This window comes from Phodopus roborovskii, unplaced genomic scaffold, assembly GCF_943737965.1.
Source record: "Phodopus roborovskii unplaced genomic scaffold, PHOROB, whole genome shotgun sequence".
NCBI classification, from domain to species: domain Eukaryota; kingdom Metazoa; phylum Chordata; class Mammalia; order Rodentia; family Cricetidae; genus Phodopus; species Phodopus roborovskii.
The window spans coordinates 930962-950218 of NW_026126411.1; the positions used below are offsets into that span (position 1 = coordinate 930962).

At 47.2% G+C, this 19257-nt stretch overlaps 1 protein-coding gene across 1 annotated transcript in view; it reads right to left on the reverse strand.

The window, feature by feature from the left end:
* Window positions 1-447: 447 nt before the first annotated feature.
* Window positions 448-19257, reverse strand: part of Adamts16 (ADAM metallopeptidase with thrombospondin type 1 motif 16) — a 100270-nt gene continuing 81460 nt past the window's right edge. Inside the window, exons 19-23 of the mRNA XM_051182715.1 lie at window positions 10847-11048; window positions 10524-10718; window positions 7964-8188; window positions 1724-1871; window positions 448-606 (exon numbers count right to left, since the gene is read on the reverse strand). Of these exons, the coding sequence (XP_051038672.1) occupies window positions 491-606; window positions 1724-1871; window positions 7964-8188; window positions 10524-10718; window positions 10847-11048 (886 nt within the window). The 3' untranslated portion in view covers window positions 448-490. The remainder of the gene's footprint in view (window positions 607-1723; window positions 1872-7963; window positions 8189-10523; window positions 10719-10846; window positions 11049-19257) is intronic.

Below are 19257 nucleotides of genomic sequence, written 5' to 3' on the forward strand. Positions count from 1 at the left end.
ACGGGACCCTCAGTGTCCACAAACCTTTCCTGATCACAGTGGGGTCTCTGAGGTAGGAGGGAGGCTGGTGTGCTGGATGGCAGATGCTGTGAACATTTTCCACATTTCTTGCCCTTCTCTTTTTAGAAATGCATCCAGCGTTTGCTAACTTAGCTCTGCCTGGCTTTGCCATTTGACTTGGCTAAATGCAAACATGGGGGAAGCTACTTCCTGAGCCCTATAGCACAGACCCTCCTGTCCACATGCAGGAGGTCAACCAGAAGGACACCATTTTCCCACCTAACTGCAGAGTAGAGCATGTCTTTGTGGGTGGAAGTGTGTGTTCCCGCACTCAGAAATATGCGGACACACTCAGGGTCAGAAGCCCAATAGTTCTTCTACTTCCGGTGCCTGTTCATGGACACATCCCAATACACTCTGCACAACTCTCTGATCTGGCCTCTCTCTGCCGCCCTCGGGGCATCTTCTTGCTGCTGAGACTGGTCCCAGCTCACAGGTTGGACTTGGAGCAGGTGTTGCAGCACTGTTTGCTGTAGAACCTGTGGCTGCACATGCCGTGCTGAGGTACCAGATAACACCAGTGGAAGAGGTCTTTGCAGAAGGTGTCTAGAAACAAGCACACTGCGCATTAGCCTGAGGCTCCCATAGACAACCCTGGACTCGGCCAGCCATCTCTGTGGCACAAAGAATGAATTTTTTTATTGCCAAAGAGGAGCTCCCCCCACTCCAGGCTAGTTGTTTGATGGTGAAAGGTCCCCCACAGACAGTTTTGTCTGAACTCTTGATCCCCAGTTGGCGGTGCTGTTTTGGAAGGCTATGGAACCTTTAAAGTTGAGCTTCACTAGAAAAAGGGAACCATATGGGATGGGTCTTGAAGTTGTATAGCCTGGCCCTCACTTGCTTTCCCATTATCTGATTTCTGACTATGGATACAATGTGACCAGCTAACTCCTGCCACCATTTCCCTGACTCCTGACATCATTTCCTACTGTATTCCTTTGAACTGTGAGCCAAAGAAAGACAATCCCTAAGTCCCTATAGATACTTAATGTCAGGCATTTGACCACAGCAATGAGACCACAACTAATGTGAGGGGTCAATGGGGTTTGCAGGGCAGTTGCTTTCACAAAACCCTCCCTGCAAACTGGAGGTCTTCTTGTGCTAAACACTCTGGTACAACTCCTTGCCCAGCAAGGATGCATAAAAATGGATACTGAATGCCAACTGCCTAGTTCCCAGAGTGAGTCCAACTAAGGGCTGCCTCCCAGACAATCGGGCCTAAGATTTGGCCCAGGCAGCCAGAGCACCAGGCTCTTCAATTGCCTAAGGCATTTTGTGCATACACATGGATAGCTTTTCGAGCCTACCAGGGAATAAGGAGGTTTTGTGTATTTCAAGGTCTCTTTTGCTAAAACTGTCTTTCTAAAGACCATGAACAGCATATAAGAAGAGGTAAGCATAAGTTTTTTAAAGGACAGATGCATCCATCACAAACGACTGTTCCTTCTGGGGTGGGATGAGAGCCACAGCGATAGCTTTGTGACTATCTCATTGTAAAAGTGGAGGAGGCAAGAGAAGGAAAGGCTATTACAGTTGCAAGGCCCCAACTCCAGGGTGCTCCAGCCAGCAGCCCCGTGTCCTGGGATCTTCTAAGGAACTTCTTCAGAAGTTTGACATCACCACCTCAAACTCCCAGGTCCAGCTGAGGGTCTCTGGCACTCACCTCTCTTCTCTGCAATAGGGCAGAAATGGGTGTTGCAGGCCAAGGAGGTCTCCGGTTTCTGGTGCAGGAAGCAATCTGAGGCGGGCTGTCCTCCCAGCAGGCACTGCACAGTTCTCCTCTGCACACCACCCCCACAGCTGGCTGTGCACTGCAGAGAGAAAGCACCACAGTCACATGCAGGCTGGATGTCAACACAAGCTCAACCACAGGCATGACACTTGTCAGAGGGCAGCACCATCCTCCACAGTGACAGTCAGAGGGACGAAGATCCCTGAAGTGAAGTGATTTTTTTTGTCCTTCTCCCGTAGAACCACAAACTAGTCCATGATGTGTATTGTCCCTTCCCTTGCTCTCCTCTGCCCTGGAGGTAGCTATATTCAGGATCAACTTCAGCTATGAACCTGTATGGAATGTTCTTGGATGAGTTACTGAGGCTTTGATGGACACAGGGGGCTAGTACCTGCAGGAGACTACCAGGTTACTTTCTCGTGGTATGAAGGACAGTGTCTTTTGGGACAAGATGGCACTTTCATTGAGAAGCTGGAGGGAACCTCAGAGGTGTTAAAAGTCAGACCATTTTGGACACCAGGTTCAGGACTCCTATGCCTGGGTCAGCATGCCAGCCATGAGCTCTTTAAGTTAGGGCACCATGTCTCAGCGCCCTAAGCAACAGTAACACAGGGAGAATGGAGAGTGAGCTAAATAGATCTTTTCACTAGATTTCAAGGTGCATACTTCACAGAAACTGCATAGGAATCATCTGACACTGTGTACAAAAGTGTATGGAAGACCGGCTAGGCTCATAGAGTGGCTTCCATGGGCCTAGGGAGATTAATCCACCTAAGAAAACTGCAAAGTCTAGACTGGATTATATAAGCTGTGTTTAGGCAAGACTGGTGCCTCAAGTATGTGAAGAATGTGAGCAATTAAAGGGACACCTGGAAGATGAGGTCAGTTCTCCGCTAGGATGTCCTGGTGTGCTGCAGACAAACTGACCAGTTGCTTAACTCGCAGGAATCATTCTGTGAAGAATCAAGATATGCATGACTTACTCATGCCGCTCACCCACACTTTCAAGGAAACATACTGGAGGAGTCCCAATGCAGGGAACCGGAGCATCGGGCTAGCACCAACTCACTTGCCTAAAGCAGGGTGCCAGTATCAGTCAACTGGATGCTGAACTTGTCCTTGCTGCCTGCCACCATCAGAGCATTCAGAGCAATCTCAGATTCACTGTGACCAGGGTGACCTTGCCACCTCCAGTGAGGAGCGAAATTGGACACACAGAGTACTGGCTATCTCAAGCTGAAAGAATTACTTTTTCTCATTTCTTCCTCATTGGATAAAGCATGGCCAAGCCTGGGTCTGGAACATTTCCTAGATTTGTGCTCCTTTATTTCAAGATCAGAATTAGTGAAAGTGACCCACAGCTCAGTTTCAGCCTGTAACTATGGCAACCAGAAAAAACAATGAAATGGGCAGATGCAGGTCTTATTTCTGAATCTCCAAGGTCAGATGGGTCAGCAGATGTTTCCCACTGTGTGTCATATTTCTGACGTGCTGCAAAATCTCAGTTCAGCCCTTTGTTCTCGGCTTTGTGCACGTCAGGCCCCCCACTCAGCTCACGGGCTATTGAGAGCTATTGGAGTGTAGGCGGACAGGACCAAGCCAGCAATGGGCCTGGTCTCATTGGGGACATCCGTAGCCATTTCTATCCACCTGCCTCTCATCCTTCAAGCTGAACTTGTCCCTGTTCAGCTGAGGAGTGGACTCAGGGTGGCATGACAGTGAGATGTGTCCAGTCCTATAACACAGCTATGTAGTCCCTTCTACAAGGCTCACCCTTGAGAATCCTGCAATCCAGCTACCAAAATAAAGTCCATAAAAATCTAATGTCTGACATAAGTTTATGATTCTGAGTTGGGCTGCGCTCACAGCTGTCCTCTTCTGGCTGAAGCCCACAGGTTGGACTTTCAAAACCAGTCATGTGCGGTTTGGTGTGCTTTGCCATGGATTCCTTTAGTGAACGCATATTAATCACTCATCACTCCTGTAACAGGTAATGTTCTAGGTACTCGAGGCTCCGCGATGAAGACCAGTGACTCAACACCTGGCCTCAGGGGACTTAAAGAAGTCTCTGGTCAGAGTGTGGTCCTTAGCCAGTGCGAGGAGCGGTGGAGCTCAGACAGGCCCTCACCAGTGCCAGCTCTGGCACCTTCACTTCCCAGGCTTCCATCCCTCCCTGCTCCAGGCTTGGCACCATCCCTGGTGATTCAACAGCCCGAGTTTAGAGTCTGAGAATTCCCCACGAGGAAAAAGACATACTTATGTGAGAAATGGTCTCTCAAATTCTCAACATTTGCATTTCTCCACATTAGACTGGAAGAGAAAGGACATTCAGCCCCCAACTTTGGAAAAGTTTTGAATTGATAAAGATTACAATATACAAGGGGATGAGAAGAAAATATGAAACTTAAAAAACAATGTGTCTTCTTTTTCTTCCCAGGAAGGGAAAGTATGGGAATTGTTTATCAATTATGCAAACACAGTGGCTTCAAACTTAACTGTCTGTTTAGGGTTTTTATCACAGAGTACTTGCTGGGTCTTCCATTCACAAACAGATAAGAGGCACCTGGAGCCCTCAAGAGCAGGGCAGGGGGCAGCAGGGGTCAGGAGAAGGCAGGAGGCCAGCAGGGGTCAGGGGAAAGCATGGAGACAGCAGAGCAGAGACCAGCAGGCTCAGTTGGAGGCTTGCTATAGGCAAGTCAATGACAACATCTTTAAGAGAAAGAAAGTCCAAGCAGAGTCTAGAACCCCAAAGCATTGCCATCTTCCTGTAGTTTCTCAGAAATTCTGCTGAGCAGTCTGCTCATGAAGCACACCCCCTCCTGCTTGGTAACCTTGATGGTTACACAGCCACCTATTGCAGACACCAGTACAAACCTCCTGGATTGGTGGTTTCATGTTGCATTTGTGTCTTTCAAAGTAGAAGCACTTGGATTACCCTATATAACAGATTACCACCCAAGAACTCTTGTAAAGACTTTGCCCAGTTCTTGGATGTGACAAGGAGCCACCACTGTATCCACGAAGATGGTCCTCTCTAGGGTCCAGCAAGTGAGGTTCTCTTGCAATTTTTGGATAGGATTATCATGTCCAGTCTGAGCACACCCCCTTCCTTAATAAGAAGACCACCACACTAAATCAACAATCTCAGGGAGACTGCCAATGGGGTTGTTTCTACTCCTATAGAGACAGGCTAGCAGAAGACATTCACTGACCACTTGTCACTCAAGTGTCTCCATTCCTGATTCTCAGACTTCAGGACACTTCTGGATTAGAAGTGGTCCCAATGTTTGAGAGATCAACAACTCACATGCAGAGGTTATTAAGTGCTAGGTGAGTAGCAAGAAGGATTACTCACTCCATCAGTGGTGAAATGGAACAGTTGCATCTCAAATGATAGCATCTGCTTTAGGGGCTTTTGAATGTAATAACACAAAAACTACTCCTCTGTAAAACTGGTCTTTCTGGAACACAGTGGTTGCTAATCTCTCAGTGAGAATGGATATTTATCTGCTGGGTTCCAATGAACTTGTAGGACCATGGAAATGGAGACCATGGGCTCCACACAGTGCAAAGCTCAGCCCTCAAACCCAGAGGACAATAGATAGCTTTCCATTCTGCCACCTCTCTTCTCAGAGCCTCTATTGAGAGGCATCATTAAGTCTGTCCCTTAATGTAGTGCCTTCATCTAAATCCAGAGCATTTCCCAGGTCCATGGAGATTACATGTATAATGGGATTGTACAAACCTCAGTGGCCTTACTCATAACAACTTCTGACATAATAAGGGTGGGGTTGTGAAGTTTTGTGCAAAGACAGAGGTCCCAAACATGAACTCCCATGTCATTAGGAGGTGTAGATTTCGGGTTATCCATCAGTAGCTCTAAGATGGTTCTTAGTTTCCTTGCCCCACTTAGAACTCTGGGAGATAAGAGCAGATGAGTGACTGCACTGTGTGTACAGGGTAGCATCTAGCCGGAATCTTTGCAAGCCTGTCTATACTCTGTGCATTCTCTTCCCCTTCCCCCTACCTGAAGCTGTCATGACATTTCAGTCATAGTTGTCATCTAATGCAATCCAACAGTATCACCTGTGACGTAGCTGCTGACCCCTTATAGTCAATGCCCTTCGCAAATAATCTGTAATGTCCTGGTGAAGTGCTCTGCTCTGCCAACCTTTGACACACACACTCATCTCTGACATGTGGAGTGAGGAGAATGCAACAGGTGATCACATTTAAGCTGTTCCCAGACCCCAAAGCATGGTGGGGAGGTTAGTTCACCAGACCCACAGTGCACATGACCTAACTGATTTAGGTCAACCTTATTCCATGGCGCACCATGAAATGAGAGGCTAAATAAAGCTATTAGAGGCTAAAGAGACCCCAGATAGCAAATCACTACAATGTCCTTCAACTGGGTCAAGAATAAACCTGTCTGCAGTGGAGGGTCAGCCAGTCACAGGCTATCTATTACTACCTGAAAGTTTACCAAACCAAAATAATTTCCATAGTTTATGTGCAGGGTCAAGAGTACAAATGCTTATGGCAAATACACACATGAGTTATTGCTTGCACTATAAAGGTTATGGTATTGAACCACAAGTGGATCACAGTCCATATAAACCTTAGTCAGTTGATACAAATGACCCATTAGACAAATTAGTCATTTCACACCTACCAGAGCTATTGAAAAGGTATGCTGGGTTTTAGGTTTGGGTTTAAGTAAAGTGTCCATAGACCTTTATACCCCCCAAGAGAACAGGCCCAGGCTGGAGAAAGTTGGTCACTGCTGGCAGGCATGGACTATCTGGGTTGGTCAATTCCACTAGTCACTTGGATCACATGACCACAAGACAGGTGAAGTTCTTAGGCTTTGAGCACACACTTGTTCCTACGGTCATTTACTTCTCAGGACAAAGTGTGAAGACTGACATTGCTTTGCCTGTAGTGAGCAGTGACATTGCCTAGCTCTCAAATCCTCATAAACATACCTTCATCAAAAATAGTTACTAGCTGTTGGAACTGAGTAGGTAGGTGGTCATCAGGCAAAGAAGTTAACTGCAACCACCCCCTGAGGTTTGAATGTGAAACACCCTCACAGGATCAGGTGTTTTAACAGGTGACCTTCAACAGGTGGCATGTTTTTGGAGGCCGTGGAAGCTTTAAGAGGTAGGGCTTAGCTAGAGGAAGTGGATCATGGAGGGGGTGAGAAGGTCCTTGAAATGTGTGCTTCTCTCTGGCTACTAGAAGCATAAAAGGACTGTCCTGAGCAGGGTGCTGGAGGTACATCTGTTGCATGCAGGCCTTGGCAGCTCTAGGGTCTGAGTTCACCCAATCTGGCAACTCCAATACTAGATAGTGAGAAAGAAGGATGGGCTTTGATGAATGATGGATATCCAGGGACCAGGGCCTGAGAAACAGAAGGCCACGGGACTAAGTGCTGGGAAATCGAGGAGAAACAAGACAAGCAAAGAAGGCAAGCCAAAACAGTCACAGTAGAGGTGAAGCAGTGTGTAAGGAGCACAGTGTGGGGATGTCAAAAGTCCCTAGAGTAATGGTTCTCAACCTGCGCGTTATAAACCTTTTGGGGTTCAAACAACCTTTTCTAGGGGTCACCTAAGACCATCTGCATATCATATGTTTATAATATGATTCATATTATGAAGTGACAGTAACTTTATCGTTGGGGTCACCACAACATGAGTAACTGTATTAAGAGGTTACAGCATTAGGAAGGTTCAGAACCACTGCCCTAGAGGGACCCTGTATACCGTCAGCCCAGGCTGCTGCTCCAAGGGCCCAGGAACAACAGGAAAATCCCCATCTCATTTTCATAGCCACTTGGCTAGCTATAAACTAACCACTGCTGTTGTTTTTTTAATGGATCTCATAGTTTTTCTGTTCACACCCATCTCTGGGGATCTCTGCCCAGGTTTTACCAAGAGTATTACATTTCCTTACACTTGACGGCATAAACATTTGTAGTGGTCACAGGGGTCCAATAAGGTTCAGCAACATGTGGAGGCAATCCTCAGCATGCCACACCCACCCCTGAGGGGCCACCCACATGTGGGGAGAGAAAAGCCAGGAGGGCCCAATGGGCTTCAGGGAATATACCCCAACAGGGAGTTACCCCTGACCAATGTGAGCCAGTTACCAGCATCAACATCTTACCTGAGACCAGGGTGAGGCAAACCAGCTGCCTCTTGGGGGGCCTGCGGCATGATATGGAGGGTGCTTGGGGCAGGAAAAAGGTCCACAGGCACGTTCCAGTTCCAGGTCCGGCTTTGGCAGATTTAAGCACCTTTTGGAGGCCAGCTCTCGGTACTTTCCAGAGACGTACTTCTCAGCACACCTGAGGACTCTCTGCTGAGTCCCCGTTGCGCATGTCACCGAGCACTGTGAAGAAGAGGACAAAGAAGGGCCTTAGAGTGAACCAAACGGCCAAAGTGTTCCCTGATGATACCAGCTTTAACACTTTCATGCCTTGGACCCTGGCATTTAAAAAAGGCATTTACAATACCCAACATTAAAGGCAATAAGGTGGATTTGTGGTTGTGTGCTGTGGCACAGCAACTCCAAGCATTCTGGACACTATAGCAGGAGGATGGTGAACTTAGGGCCCTGCCTCAAGACAAAACTATAAACAGCAGATCATAGAAGCATGGCATAGCAGGGAATAAATAAGAATGGTGCAGAAAGAAACCTCAAGGGGCTGATTCTGAGGACACTTTTACTGAGAAACTTAAATGCTGGGCTGTCACTGATAACAACATTAGAGAAATAGTAAGACAAAGGTATATAGCGAATCACAGGTACCTGTATCACCTTCACACCTCCTCTGCAGGCACAATATGGGCTACTAGAGTATCCCAGGGTTAAAAAACCTTCCCCAGACACTTGAGTGGTTCAGGAAAAGGAAGCAGCCAGGCCTGGGGGGTGAGAGCATTTGCTCTCTCTGGTGGTGGGGGGGTAAGAGCATTTGCTCCCTCTGGAATGCATGCCAAGCTGGAGCGGTCCCATCTGCCCATCTCCTGCATGATCAGAGTGGCCATAGACAGACTGGTAAGTGGAAAGAAGAGGCTGTAGCATCTGCTGAGCAGAAATGGCAAGTGAAGCAACATCCTCTATTACACAGACCAGTGTTGGTGTCTGCAGCAGGGATCCAGCTCCAAGAGATATTGCTGGGGTAGACAGGCAATGCTGAGCAGACCCAGGACCATTGGGCCAAGCTGCCAACAGGGGATCTAAGGAAGCAGAGGTCCTCATGCTCACTTGTTGGCTTCCAAGTCCCCTTCCTCCAAGACAGAGTCCCCATTGGAAGACTATGCTATGTTACCTATTGAGTATGACACATACAGAAGCTCTGGTATATGTGTGTAAGTCTTTCTGCAAGTGTGTGTGTGTATGTGTGTGTGTGTGTATCACTGTATTCACTGTATGTGTGAATATACATATTCTCTGTGTATGTACATGTGTGTCCATGTATATATACATATATATATATATATATATATAACATATGTGAATGTGTGTGTGTATGTGTGTGTTCAAACACCTGCATGTGTAGTGCTTTAAATTCCATATCAAGAATCTTCTCTCTAGCTGGGCTGTGGTGGTGTACGCCTTTAATCTCAGCGCTCAGGAGGCAGAGACAGGCAGATCTCTGTGAGTTTGAGGCCAGCCTAGTCTACAAAGCTACACAGAGAAACCCTATCTTGAAAAACAAAAACAAAACAAACAAAAAACAAAAAACAAAAAAATCTCCCTGGACAGAGCCCATAGACTACACAGTCTAAGCCTCCCACTATCTAAATGTACAGCTTCAGAAGTTTACCCAGTAGATTCAGCTTTTCCAATAAAGATGGAAATCCATCCAGAGCCACTTACCCACCTGCTCTGGGTGGAAGTGAACCTGTGCACTTGACTAGCAGTGGCTTCCTTACTCAGCCCAATGACAATGCTGCATTTTGTTTTCAGTGACAGTCAGGGTCTCAGAAAGATGCAAAGCCCTGGGTCATCCGTCTTCCTAAAGAAGACACGACCTGAGGTGTGGGGAACATAGGGCACCTTTGGCCCTGCCCTGAGAAGTATGAGCTGAAACAGTTAGTGGCTTCCTTTCCCAGCTGCCATAGAAAGATAGGGGTGTAACCTTGGGGAACAGCACATCCATGGCTGGTGTGGGAAGATTTCCGAGGCCACCTTGAACTAAGTTGGGCCAAAGTTAGTCATGAAACCTCTGTACTCCAAGCTCAGATCTCCTTGGGTTGTCTTCCTGTGGTGTCTGGGCATCTCCCATCAGTATGAGTGGAGATATGGCCTTGTTTCCATCCATGCTGCATTAGCTACACAGCCAGTGGTTCAGCACATGCAACCCAAGACATTTCTGCACACATGAGTTGGCTACCCATGGAGACCCTCTTTAGCAATGTGTACTGTGCTTTCCAAACTAACACATCTTCTCCCTGATGTACACAAGGCTTGTAAAAGGGGTACTGCTGTTCTTCAGTCCCCGGTGTCATTGTGAAGAGGGACTGGATGTTAAGGGAGGTCGGCATGGGTGCCAGTGAAGCAGGTGATCTGAGGCCGTGGCGACTGAGAGAGGTGACTCACTCAAAGCAAAGGAGAGTGACCTCAAACGGTGTGAGAAGACACAGTGAAGGTAGGGGAGGCAGAAGCAGGCAGCTTGGAGAGAAGAGGCTGACCCTATTCTGAGGGGACCTGACAAGCGTACCTGGGACCAGGCGGACACCAGCCATTGTAGCTTCTTGTGTTTGTGGCAGCGTTTGAGCAGGCAGACTTCGTGGGTCCTAGGCTTGGGTTCTGCAGTGCAGGCCGTGTCGTGCAGCAGCTGGGCCCTGGCTGATGGGTTGGTACTCTTGCAGGACACTGTTCTCTTCCTCCATCCCTTCCCACATGTCCGTGAGCACTGCACAAGAGAGCAAGTGAGTGAAACTTTTAGCAAAGGCAGGACAGTTTTCAGACTTGGCTGGATGTCCCAGGCCTCAGATATGGCATTTCACAGTGTGTGGTCTAGCCACCAACCCTTCTGCTTACCTCTGCCCAGGGCCCGCTGCTCCAAGCAGGTGGACAGCTTTGAGAATTGCAGGCTTGGTAGCTTGAGGGTGCAGGCTGTGGACACAGGCTGGCTGAGATGGGCTCTTCACGGTAGTGTGCCCTCCATGTGCACCGCACAGGCCTGCTCTGAGTGCCACCGCCACATGTCCGGCTGCATGTGCTCCAGTTTCCTACAGACCAGCTGGTAGGGGACACAGAAGCCCATAGTGAAGGTTGTGATGGTGTCATGGCTTCCAGTCAATAGATACTGTGTTGACAAGTGGCCTGTGGTTTTCCAGTGACACCTCACACAAATGTCATCCTTTGCAGTTAGTTTTTAGAGAATGGTCATTTCTGCCCATTGTCACTAGTGCTGGATGTGTCCCTCAACCTTTAAGGGGAATCTGGTTTCCCTGCATTTGCAAATAACCCACCTTAGAACACATCTCTAATCTCCCTCTAAACTAAACTTTATTTTTATAAAAATACAAAACTTCAATCATATCCCAAATAAAAGGCCTCTCTGCTTGCGCCCATTCAGCTTCAACAGCCATTAACACCCAACCTTAACCTATGTAACATTTGCGTGCACAACTTGGGTGCAGCTATTTCAATACAACATCTGTTTGCAAATTCCAGACAGTTATTTCTATGTGCATTTGAAGATTCAAATTCTTCGTGTTTTGTAATGCCTTATGGTATTAAACATGTGTATATGGGGGTGAGATACAGAGGAGCTGTTGAGGGTTGAGGGAGTATGCTCAAAATAAATTGTATGAATAAGTGAAGTTCTCAAAGGACTGACTGACTTCCTGTCGGTGACAGGAACTATTTCCTCATCTTTGATGCTTCCTAAATCCATGCTTTCCCCCCTCTCCCTGATTACAGGACATTGGGTACTGTGCCTCTGTCTTCCCTATTATTTAGCAGTTGGATAATCCAGATTTGATCTGACTTCACCTGTAGTCACTCAGGGCTTGCCATGCCCTGTTGATAGGATGCTGTGATATCTCATTGTCTTTCTGGTTACTGCACATTGTTCTCTCCCAAAGCTACACTATGGATTCCATCTCTGGTTTCAAAGCATCCTTGTGGATGAATGTGATGGCTAAAGTGGGGAGGTGGAATGGAGCCATGTTCATCCCAATGGTGCCCTACTAGGTGTGAGCAAAGCTTGGGAATGATTGCACAGCCTTGTGCAAGGGGGCTTTATGGCCATATGTTCAGCCTATACAGGAGACCCTGAGAATACACACTTTGTCATAGTTATGATATTCAACCAGTACAGTGGCCGTGAGCACATACTATGTAGAGTGAACATAACATTCAACCAGTACAGGGGCCCTGAGGACACACACACTATGATGCCCATTAATTCATTTCTGTGGTCCAGTGTGGGCCTCCTTTGACAGTCTTAAGACTAAGGTGGCAAATCTGAGAGGAGAGGAAGCTGACAGAACTTCCTGGAAGATAAAAGGAAGCCCCCACAATTCCTGCAAACTCAGTTGCATCAGGGTGTTTGTGTTTAGTTTTGTTTCAGAGAAATCTTAAGCTGTTTTGCTCCTCAAAAGATCCCATTACATGTTGAAGCATATTATAAAAAGCCTGTACTTTTGAAATGTATAAAAAGAAAGTACACAAGGACTCTAGCAACTGGTCCCATGTCAACATTGGGAACACTTTGGATTCCTGGTATCAGCAAGATGAGTGTTTTTTATTACATGCTAAACCAATGAATGGCACATCCTTCTGGTGAGGGACTGTTGTCTGCTGCTGTGGTGTGATGGCTCTGGACTTGGATCCTCTTGGCTGCTCTTTGGCCACCTCTGTGCACTTTCATGTTGTTTTTATATTTTTCCATTTCTTATGTTTGCTCTCAGCCCTGCAACCTTATAAGTGGTAATTGATGTCCACACTGGAGCTGTGAAAGAGATCTTGGCTGCCCACAGGCTTTCCACACCTCCTCCCTAAGTCTCCTGTCTCCACCATCTCAAGCCACTCCAACTGGGTTGATCCGTTCTCGACCCGTCTCCCTTAACTGCCAGTCATTAAGAAAGCCTCAGAAGAGGGATTGTGCAGATTGCTTTGGCAAGCGCCAAGTGTCTGTTTTGCTTCACAGGGAAAGCTCAGGGGAAATGCCTTCACTCCAGCTCAGGAAAGAGTGGCAGCCCACGCTGTTCCTGTGTTGCTGCCCGAGGGAGGGTTCCCCGTGCCTTGTTCAGCAGCTGACCAGGGACCATAGCAATGATGGCTTTGCTTCATTTGCCTGTGCCTACCAGTGAAAACAAGAAAGCCACCCTTCCTCAGGCAGCCAGGGCACCCAGGCAAGGTAAGGGTGCACTCAGCCTTCACTGTGGAGGCTTCCTTACTGGGCCCTCCCCGTGTGAGCCTCACAGTGGCTCTGAGTCATACAGAGAGTTGCTTTCTCTCAGACTGTGAGTTGTGTTTCTTGGGATAATTTGCTCTACATAACGTATCTGTACTGATCAACAGCGGCTGAGGTTTAAATCTGGAGCGGTCCTCAAAGGCCAGGGTGTTGAAGACTTGGTGCCATACCTTGGTGCTTATGTGATACACAGTAAACATTAAGAGGTGGGGCCTCGTGGCAGGGAATTGGGTCACTGGGACATGACCTTGGATGCTGAGACGCCAGACCCTCTGGTCTCTCATCTGCTTCCGGGATCCTGTGAGGTAGCAGCTTTCTCAGCTTCACATTCCTGCCATGATGTGATGTTTCCCCATTAGCCCATGCAACAGGGTAACAATCTATGGAAACCTTACAAAACTGTAAATCAACATTAGCTTTTCTCCCTTTTTGTTGACTCATTCATGGCATTGTTACAGTAACAGAGTGCTGATTGACACACCGTCTATTGGCTGTTTTTCAATTAAATCTACCCCCTTGTCCAGTCCAGTTTTAAAGCCAAAAACAACATGTGCCTTCATCCTGTTGTTTGTTGGCTTCATTGGCATTTCAAGGTCAGGCATTCTGTTCTGTGTTTTCTAGTTCACTCTCAGCGGATCTTTTGGGGTCCGTAAACATGGGAAATGATGAACACACAGATCCCAGTCACAGCATATCTGTAAGGAGCCATGATGAGAGTTGCCAGCTCACAGAGAGATGTCACCTGACAGATGATGTCACAGAGAACAGTGGCAGCCTTGAAGCTTCTGCTTTAGCATTTATCATGAGGTGAGTCTCTTGCAACCTGGCTTTCACATGGAACAGCATCTGCCCCAATACTCATGTTCTTTCTTATTAAACCATCTTTATGTTTGCGAGTGAGCCATGAGTTCCATGACGCATTCCACCCAGTGCACACACACGCTCAGTGTTTAGCAGATTCCAGCTGCTTCTGTGGTCTGAAAGGGTGCTAGTCATGCTCTGAAGCCACATAAGCCTCATCTGAATGTGTAAGCCACTTGAGATCCGCCACCCTTTTCAAAAGAAATGTTTTAGATATAACAAATCCCATTCAGCAGTAAACACAGGCACTGTGAAGGAGCTGCCCTTTCCATAAGACAAAACCGACGGGGGCCAGTGCATGGAGAGTGTGGAAGGAAGCATGTGGTCAAGGATCTGTAGATAGATCTCCCTTCTCAGGCGATGAGAATGTAGGATTGGTCTCTCTCTCTCTCTGCCAAAGGGCATTTTTTTTTTTGTCATCATCTCTCCACCATCCCCATAGCAAGTTCTAGCTCTGCAGGAGCCAGTGGGCCTGTTAGGTAACCAGACACGCAAATTCCAGACAGGCAAGTTCGAGCAGTGGAACCAAGTGGACAGGTGTGGCAGTCTGTTGTAGTCTTTGAGCATATGTGATCTCTTGAACAATGCACTCAGAATCTCCAGTCCCTTCTAACATGAAGCAAGCACTGGAGGCTCAGTAGTCAGAGTGTACCAGTCTGGTGAACTTGCTCTGACCTCCTCCACCAAAGGTGCTTAACACAGATGATGGACATACACAGATGGTAAGGACCGTCTAAGTCTCCTGTGACACATCCTTCTACGAGTTCACTCAGGGTCTAGTTCTGCTCTCTAGGTCAGAACAGAAAGCCCACTCCTGACAAATGGCTGGCAAGAGGCAAGTGCTGGAAGCCAAGCCCTCCCTGGCACCTTGAGGATTTCCACTTAGCAGTTACTTCATTTTCTTTAGCCTCAAAAAGTTGGACCATTCTTTTTCTTCTGTAGAGCTGAAGGGGGGATTTATAATGAGCCAAACACAGGCCCAGAATTGTTTTCATGTCTAGATGCTGGATTTCTCTGCTGAAGCGTGCAAAGCCAGACATCAAAAGCTTGCTCCGAAGGAGTCCCTGCAGCGTTAATTTTATAAAACATGAGGAGTCATAGGCGTGCAAAGATTCACTTACCAGAGGCCAAAATGCTACTTTTACCAGAATTTCTTCTCCTACTGTCCCATCAATGTTCATTGCATATTACTTTACAAGTAATCAGTAAGGACCCACAGAACTTCATTTACACAGGTAAAGGCAAGGAAAGGAGAATTCCAGGAGACACACAAACAGCAAGCTGACCTCCGTGTTTTGGATGGTCTCAGTTCATCCAGGTTCTGACAAACGGTGTCTGTCTTAGATCTTTCTCTCTGCGGACCACTGGGTGGTCTCAGGAAACTTCTCATGACACCAAAGAGGGACTGATTAGTTCTTGAGTGATGGTGAAATCATGGTTGCTGGGGAATCTGTGCTCCATGCAGATTTCACCAGGAATGGGAGGGGGGGGTGTTTGATATTGCTAGATCAGCAGAAGTGACTTCTGTTCATCAGCTTTGTCTCTGAGGAAGTTTAGCCTAAGAGGTCTGGTAGCCAACACATGAATGAGCTGAAACAGGAGCAGGTAGTAGTCTCAGTCCCAGGCTCTGTCCTCAGACAAAGTCGAGGTCCATGTTTCCCTTGTTTTGTTGGAAATAACCTGGGGCTTCCTGTGTGCAAGTTTCAGTTTGTGGTAGCAACTCCCTTTGGCCTACTGAAGAGGAGGAAGCTACTCCTTGGGAACTTGGGTTTGCAAGGTCATTTGCTTAGGATGCCTGTAGTGAGATATTCACTTTGTCTGTGCCCATGGCATAGACCACGCCCATTGGGGGTGGAGACAGGGGGAACTAAATCTGAGGAGAAGGCTCAGAGAGCTCTCTTGCTTGCAGCACGGGGACAGGAGTACATCCGGAGGCATCCTTGGGACCAGGAACCTGCTGGTGTTCATCTGTCTACGTTGTAAGTTATTTCTCCCTGAATAAGCATCCATTCGGTCTATTTGTTTCTCCTGATCCTTATTAAACATCAATAGATGTCCTCCAGGAACCTAGCCCTTTGTCCTTTGGTGGAAGAAGGTTTTCCGGTGTTGAAGCAAAGCCACCTGGGAAGTTAGGGGAAATTGTCTCCAATAGTTCATTTCTCCAAACCTCCCAGATAATCCACCTTGGGAAGTGGGGGATGTTTTTGTCCATGAAAGGCAAAGGTAGGTGTCTTTTCACCCTGTGCTTGGACAGGCAGGCTGAGGCAGTGGGATGTTTACAGCTGAGGAGTGGCCCAGATTACCCATTCTGTACGTACACCACTCTGCACCAAAGCCTATAAGTACTTCCTCACTGACAGACTCTCACCATACCCTCTCATGTTCCTCTCTTAGTAGAGAACCACTCAGATGGGTTTCTGTCATGGTGGATCCCTGTGCCTGCTGTCTTCTTCCCAAGACATCATCCAATGGCCTGGGTGGTCTTCTCCCTGCCCATGAGCTCACGCTGGTGAGTGCTCACACTGAATGGAGGTATCTACTCCCTGAGACTCTTCACCCTCGAGGGAGCTCCCTGGCCTTGCTCACCCCCGAAGCACCATCCTGGAGATGCCAAACTTGCCCCTGAATGCCCACAGCCTCTACGTCCACTGTTGTCTCTTGGGTCCCATCCACCCCGCTGCGTCAGCCTTTAAAACCTGTTTGTGCCAACTGGTCTTGTCATTGGAACTATGTCATGTAATTAGGTTTGGTGTAACTTCGTGAAACATGAGCAATGAAGAAAAGAGGCTTGTTGCTAAGAAAATGAACTTGAATCTCAGGGAATGAGTCAGTAAGGACCAGTCATCAAGCAGGACTGCTGTCAAATTAGGTGTGGCCCAGGAAAAAGTAAAATGTGGAGAAGAAAAATATAATCCGAGTTGGTTTTGCACTGAGATGAGTGGGGCAAGGTCACCCATTTCGGAATCTTAAACTGCAAACCAGGTGCTCCAAGCTTGTGGGTGCATCTTTATTCGTCAAAAGGGTTGGATCACTAAGAAGCTCAGCAAATGACACAGTTATGGATCCCAATTGAAAATAAATATTCAAGGCCCCTGGTTATCTTGTGAATTCACCAAGTTTTGAAAACCAGTGGGTGGACAGACGTTGTCTTGATGACTCCTCACCCACCCTGCAGACCCTCTGCTTATGAGCAACTTCATCCAACAGCCAATGGTTCATCTCATCTCCTGCTACCCATGCAGGACCCTGCACTACAGCTGGACCCTGACCACTATTTCCTAAACCACAGCCACCATCCCACTCCCTAGCAAAGCTTCTCATTCCAGCTTGAGCCTTGAGGCTTCATGCCATTTCATGCCTTCACTTTAACTTAGCTGAGTAGATGCTGTCCTCAGGGCAGCCCAGGAGCCCTTGCCTATGGACCAAGCAACAGTCCTAGCCAGACAGACTTTGAAAAAGCCTATGGGAAAGACAGCCACATTTAGAATTGTGAGTGTTACTACGGGCTCCATGGGCATCCAAGGTGACAGCATGATATAGTGTGACAGAGACAAGTCTTAGAGAACCAAGGATTGGAGAGGATCTGAGTGTGGCAGGCAGTACAGTACCATGGGGAGTTGGAAGACTTAGATGATATTTGGGATTCTAGAAAATAATGGTGGGGTTGGCATCTAGAGAAGGGCTCTGTGCCTGTGAGATGGATTGGTAGGGGCAGTGTGGCAGGAGATAGGTGGTCCACGCACTGGAGGCCACTGTGGCTGTAGGTGAGGTGCTGATGGCTTGTTCCTGAAGTGCTGATGCTGACTGTCCAAAGAATGCATGCCCCAAAAGCGGCCATTTCATCATCGCATTTGTGACTCACAGGTTGAAGAAAATGCAGTCTCACAAATTGACAGTCTCCACCAACCAAGCACAAACATGAAGTTTCTGTGTGTGAAGCATCATGCTAGCCCTCACAGTTCCCTTTTGTGCTCAGCAAGTAAACTCATGCTGGGGAGAACTCTTTTTTTCTATAGACACAGGAATCAGCTTGTAACCATGTGCCAACAGGATTGTGCTAACCAATGCCTGTCTTTGCTCCTGACCTTGGCTACATTGCTTGCCCTTTTCTGGGTTCTGACCAGTGGCCCTGGGTCAGGATGTCTGGCATCTTATCTCAGCTCCTTTTCCTTGGAAGACCTTAGACAATCATGAACACCAATAACTGTGTCATGGTCTGTAGACCAGAGTTCATTCTAATACCCCCTCCTCCATGCAGTGTTTACAACAGAAGCTGGTATACAGCAGGCTCTGCGGAACCCTGAACTGCTGCTCTCATAGAGGCATCCATCCTCTGCTGTTCCCTCTTGGTCTCTGCTTCATAGCACTTACGCAGAAAAGTAATTATTAGTACACAGGCCCCAATAAACCCAGTCCCTTATCAACTTAACACACAAACAAGGAGACAAAACCATGTTTCCTATAGCATTACATAAATGTAGGCTTTTGGGAAAAAAATCTGTGAAAGGCCATTAAAAGCATGATCAATCAATATGAATTATTTTAAAGCCAAAAATAACCACAGAGACAAGAACTCTGGTTGTGCGGCATCTTACTGCTTTCCCGCCACATATAACTCTAAAGCAATAGAGAGACCATGATGTTGAGATTCTGCAGTTATACTCAGTCTGTCATTAATATTGTAACTTTTTAAATTCTACAAGTGAGAGGAAGGGAAAGAAGAATGAATGAGGAAAGCCATAGTCCACATAAACAAAACCAGGTGCATTGATGCATTTTTAAAGAGGATGAAGTTATTTTCTAAATTAATAAAACCAGCATGATCTGCAAAAGTGCCTTCCATCTCTGCTGGAAAAATGTTCCAGAGCTCATGCAGGTGACTGAGCATTGGAAAGAAACAGTAGCTCTCAAAAATCCTGTGCTTCATATAAAAAACATAACCAACTACTTGAACAGCTCCCAGAAGAAGTTGCAGAGGCCCACAGAGTCAAGAAATGAGAACCCTGGGGTATTTTGTGTTGCTTTTTGGTAGCACCACTGGATGCTCCCAAAGAGGATGAAGTCTTTCTTCCTCTTGTTCATGCTCACACCTATAGGCACAGGCTCCACTAGGCACCATTTTGTTAGCTAGGAAATGTACTAGGTTAAAACAATCTATACAAAA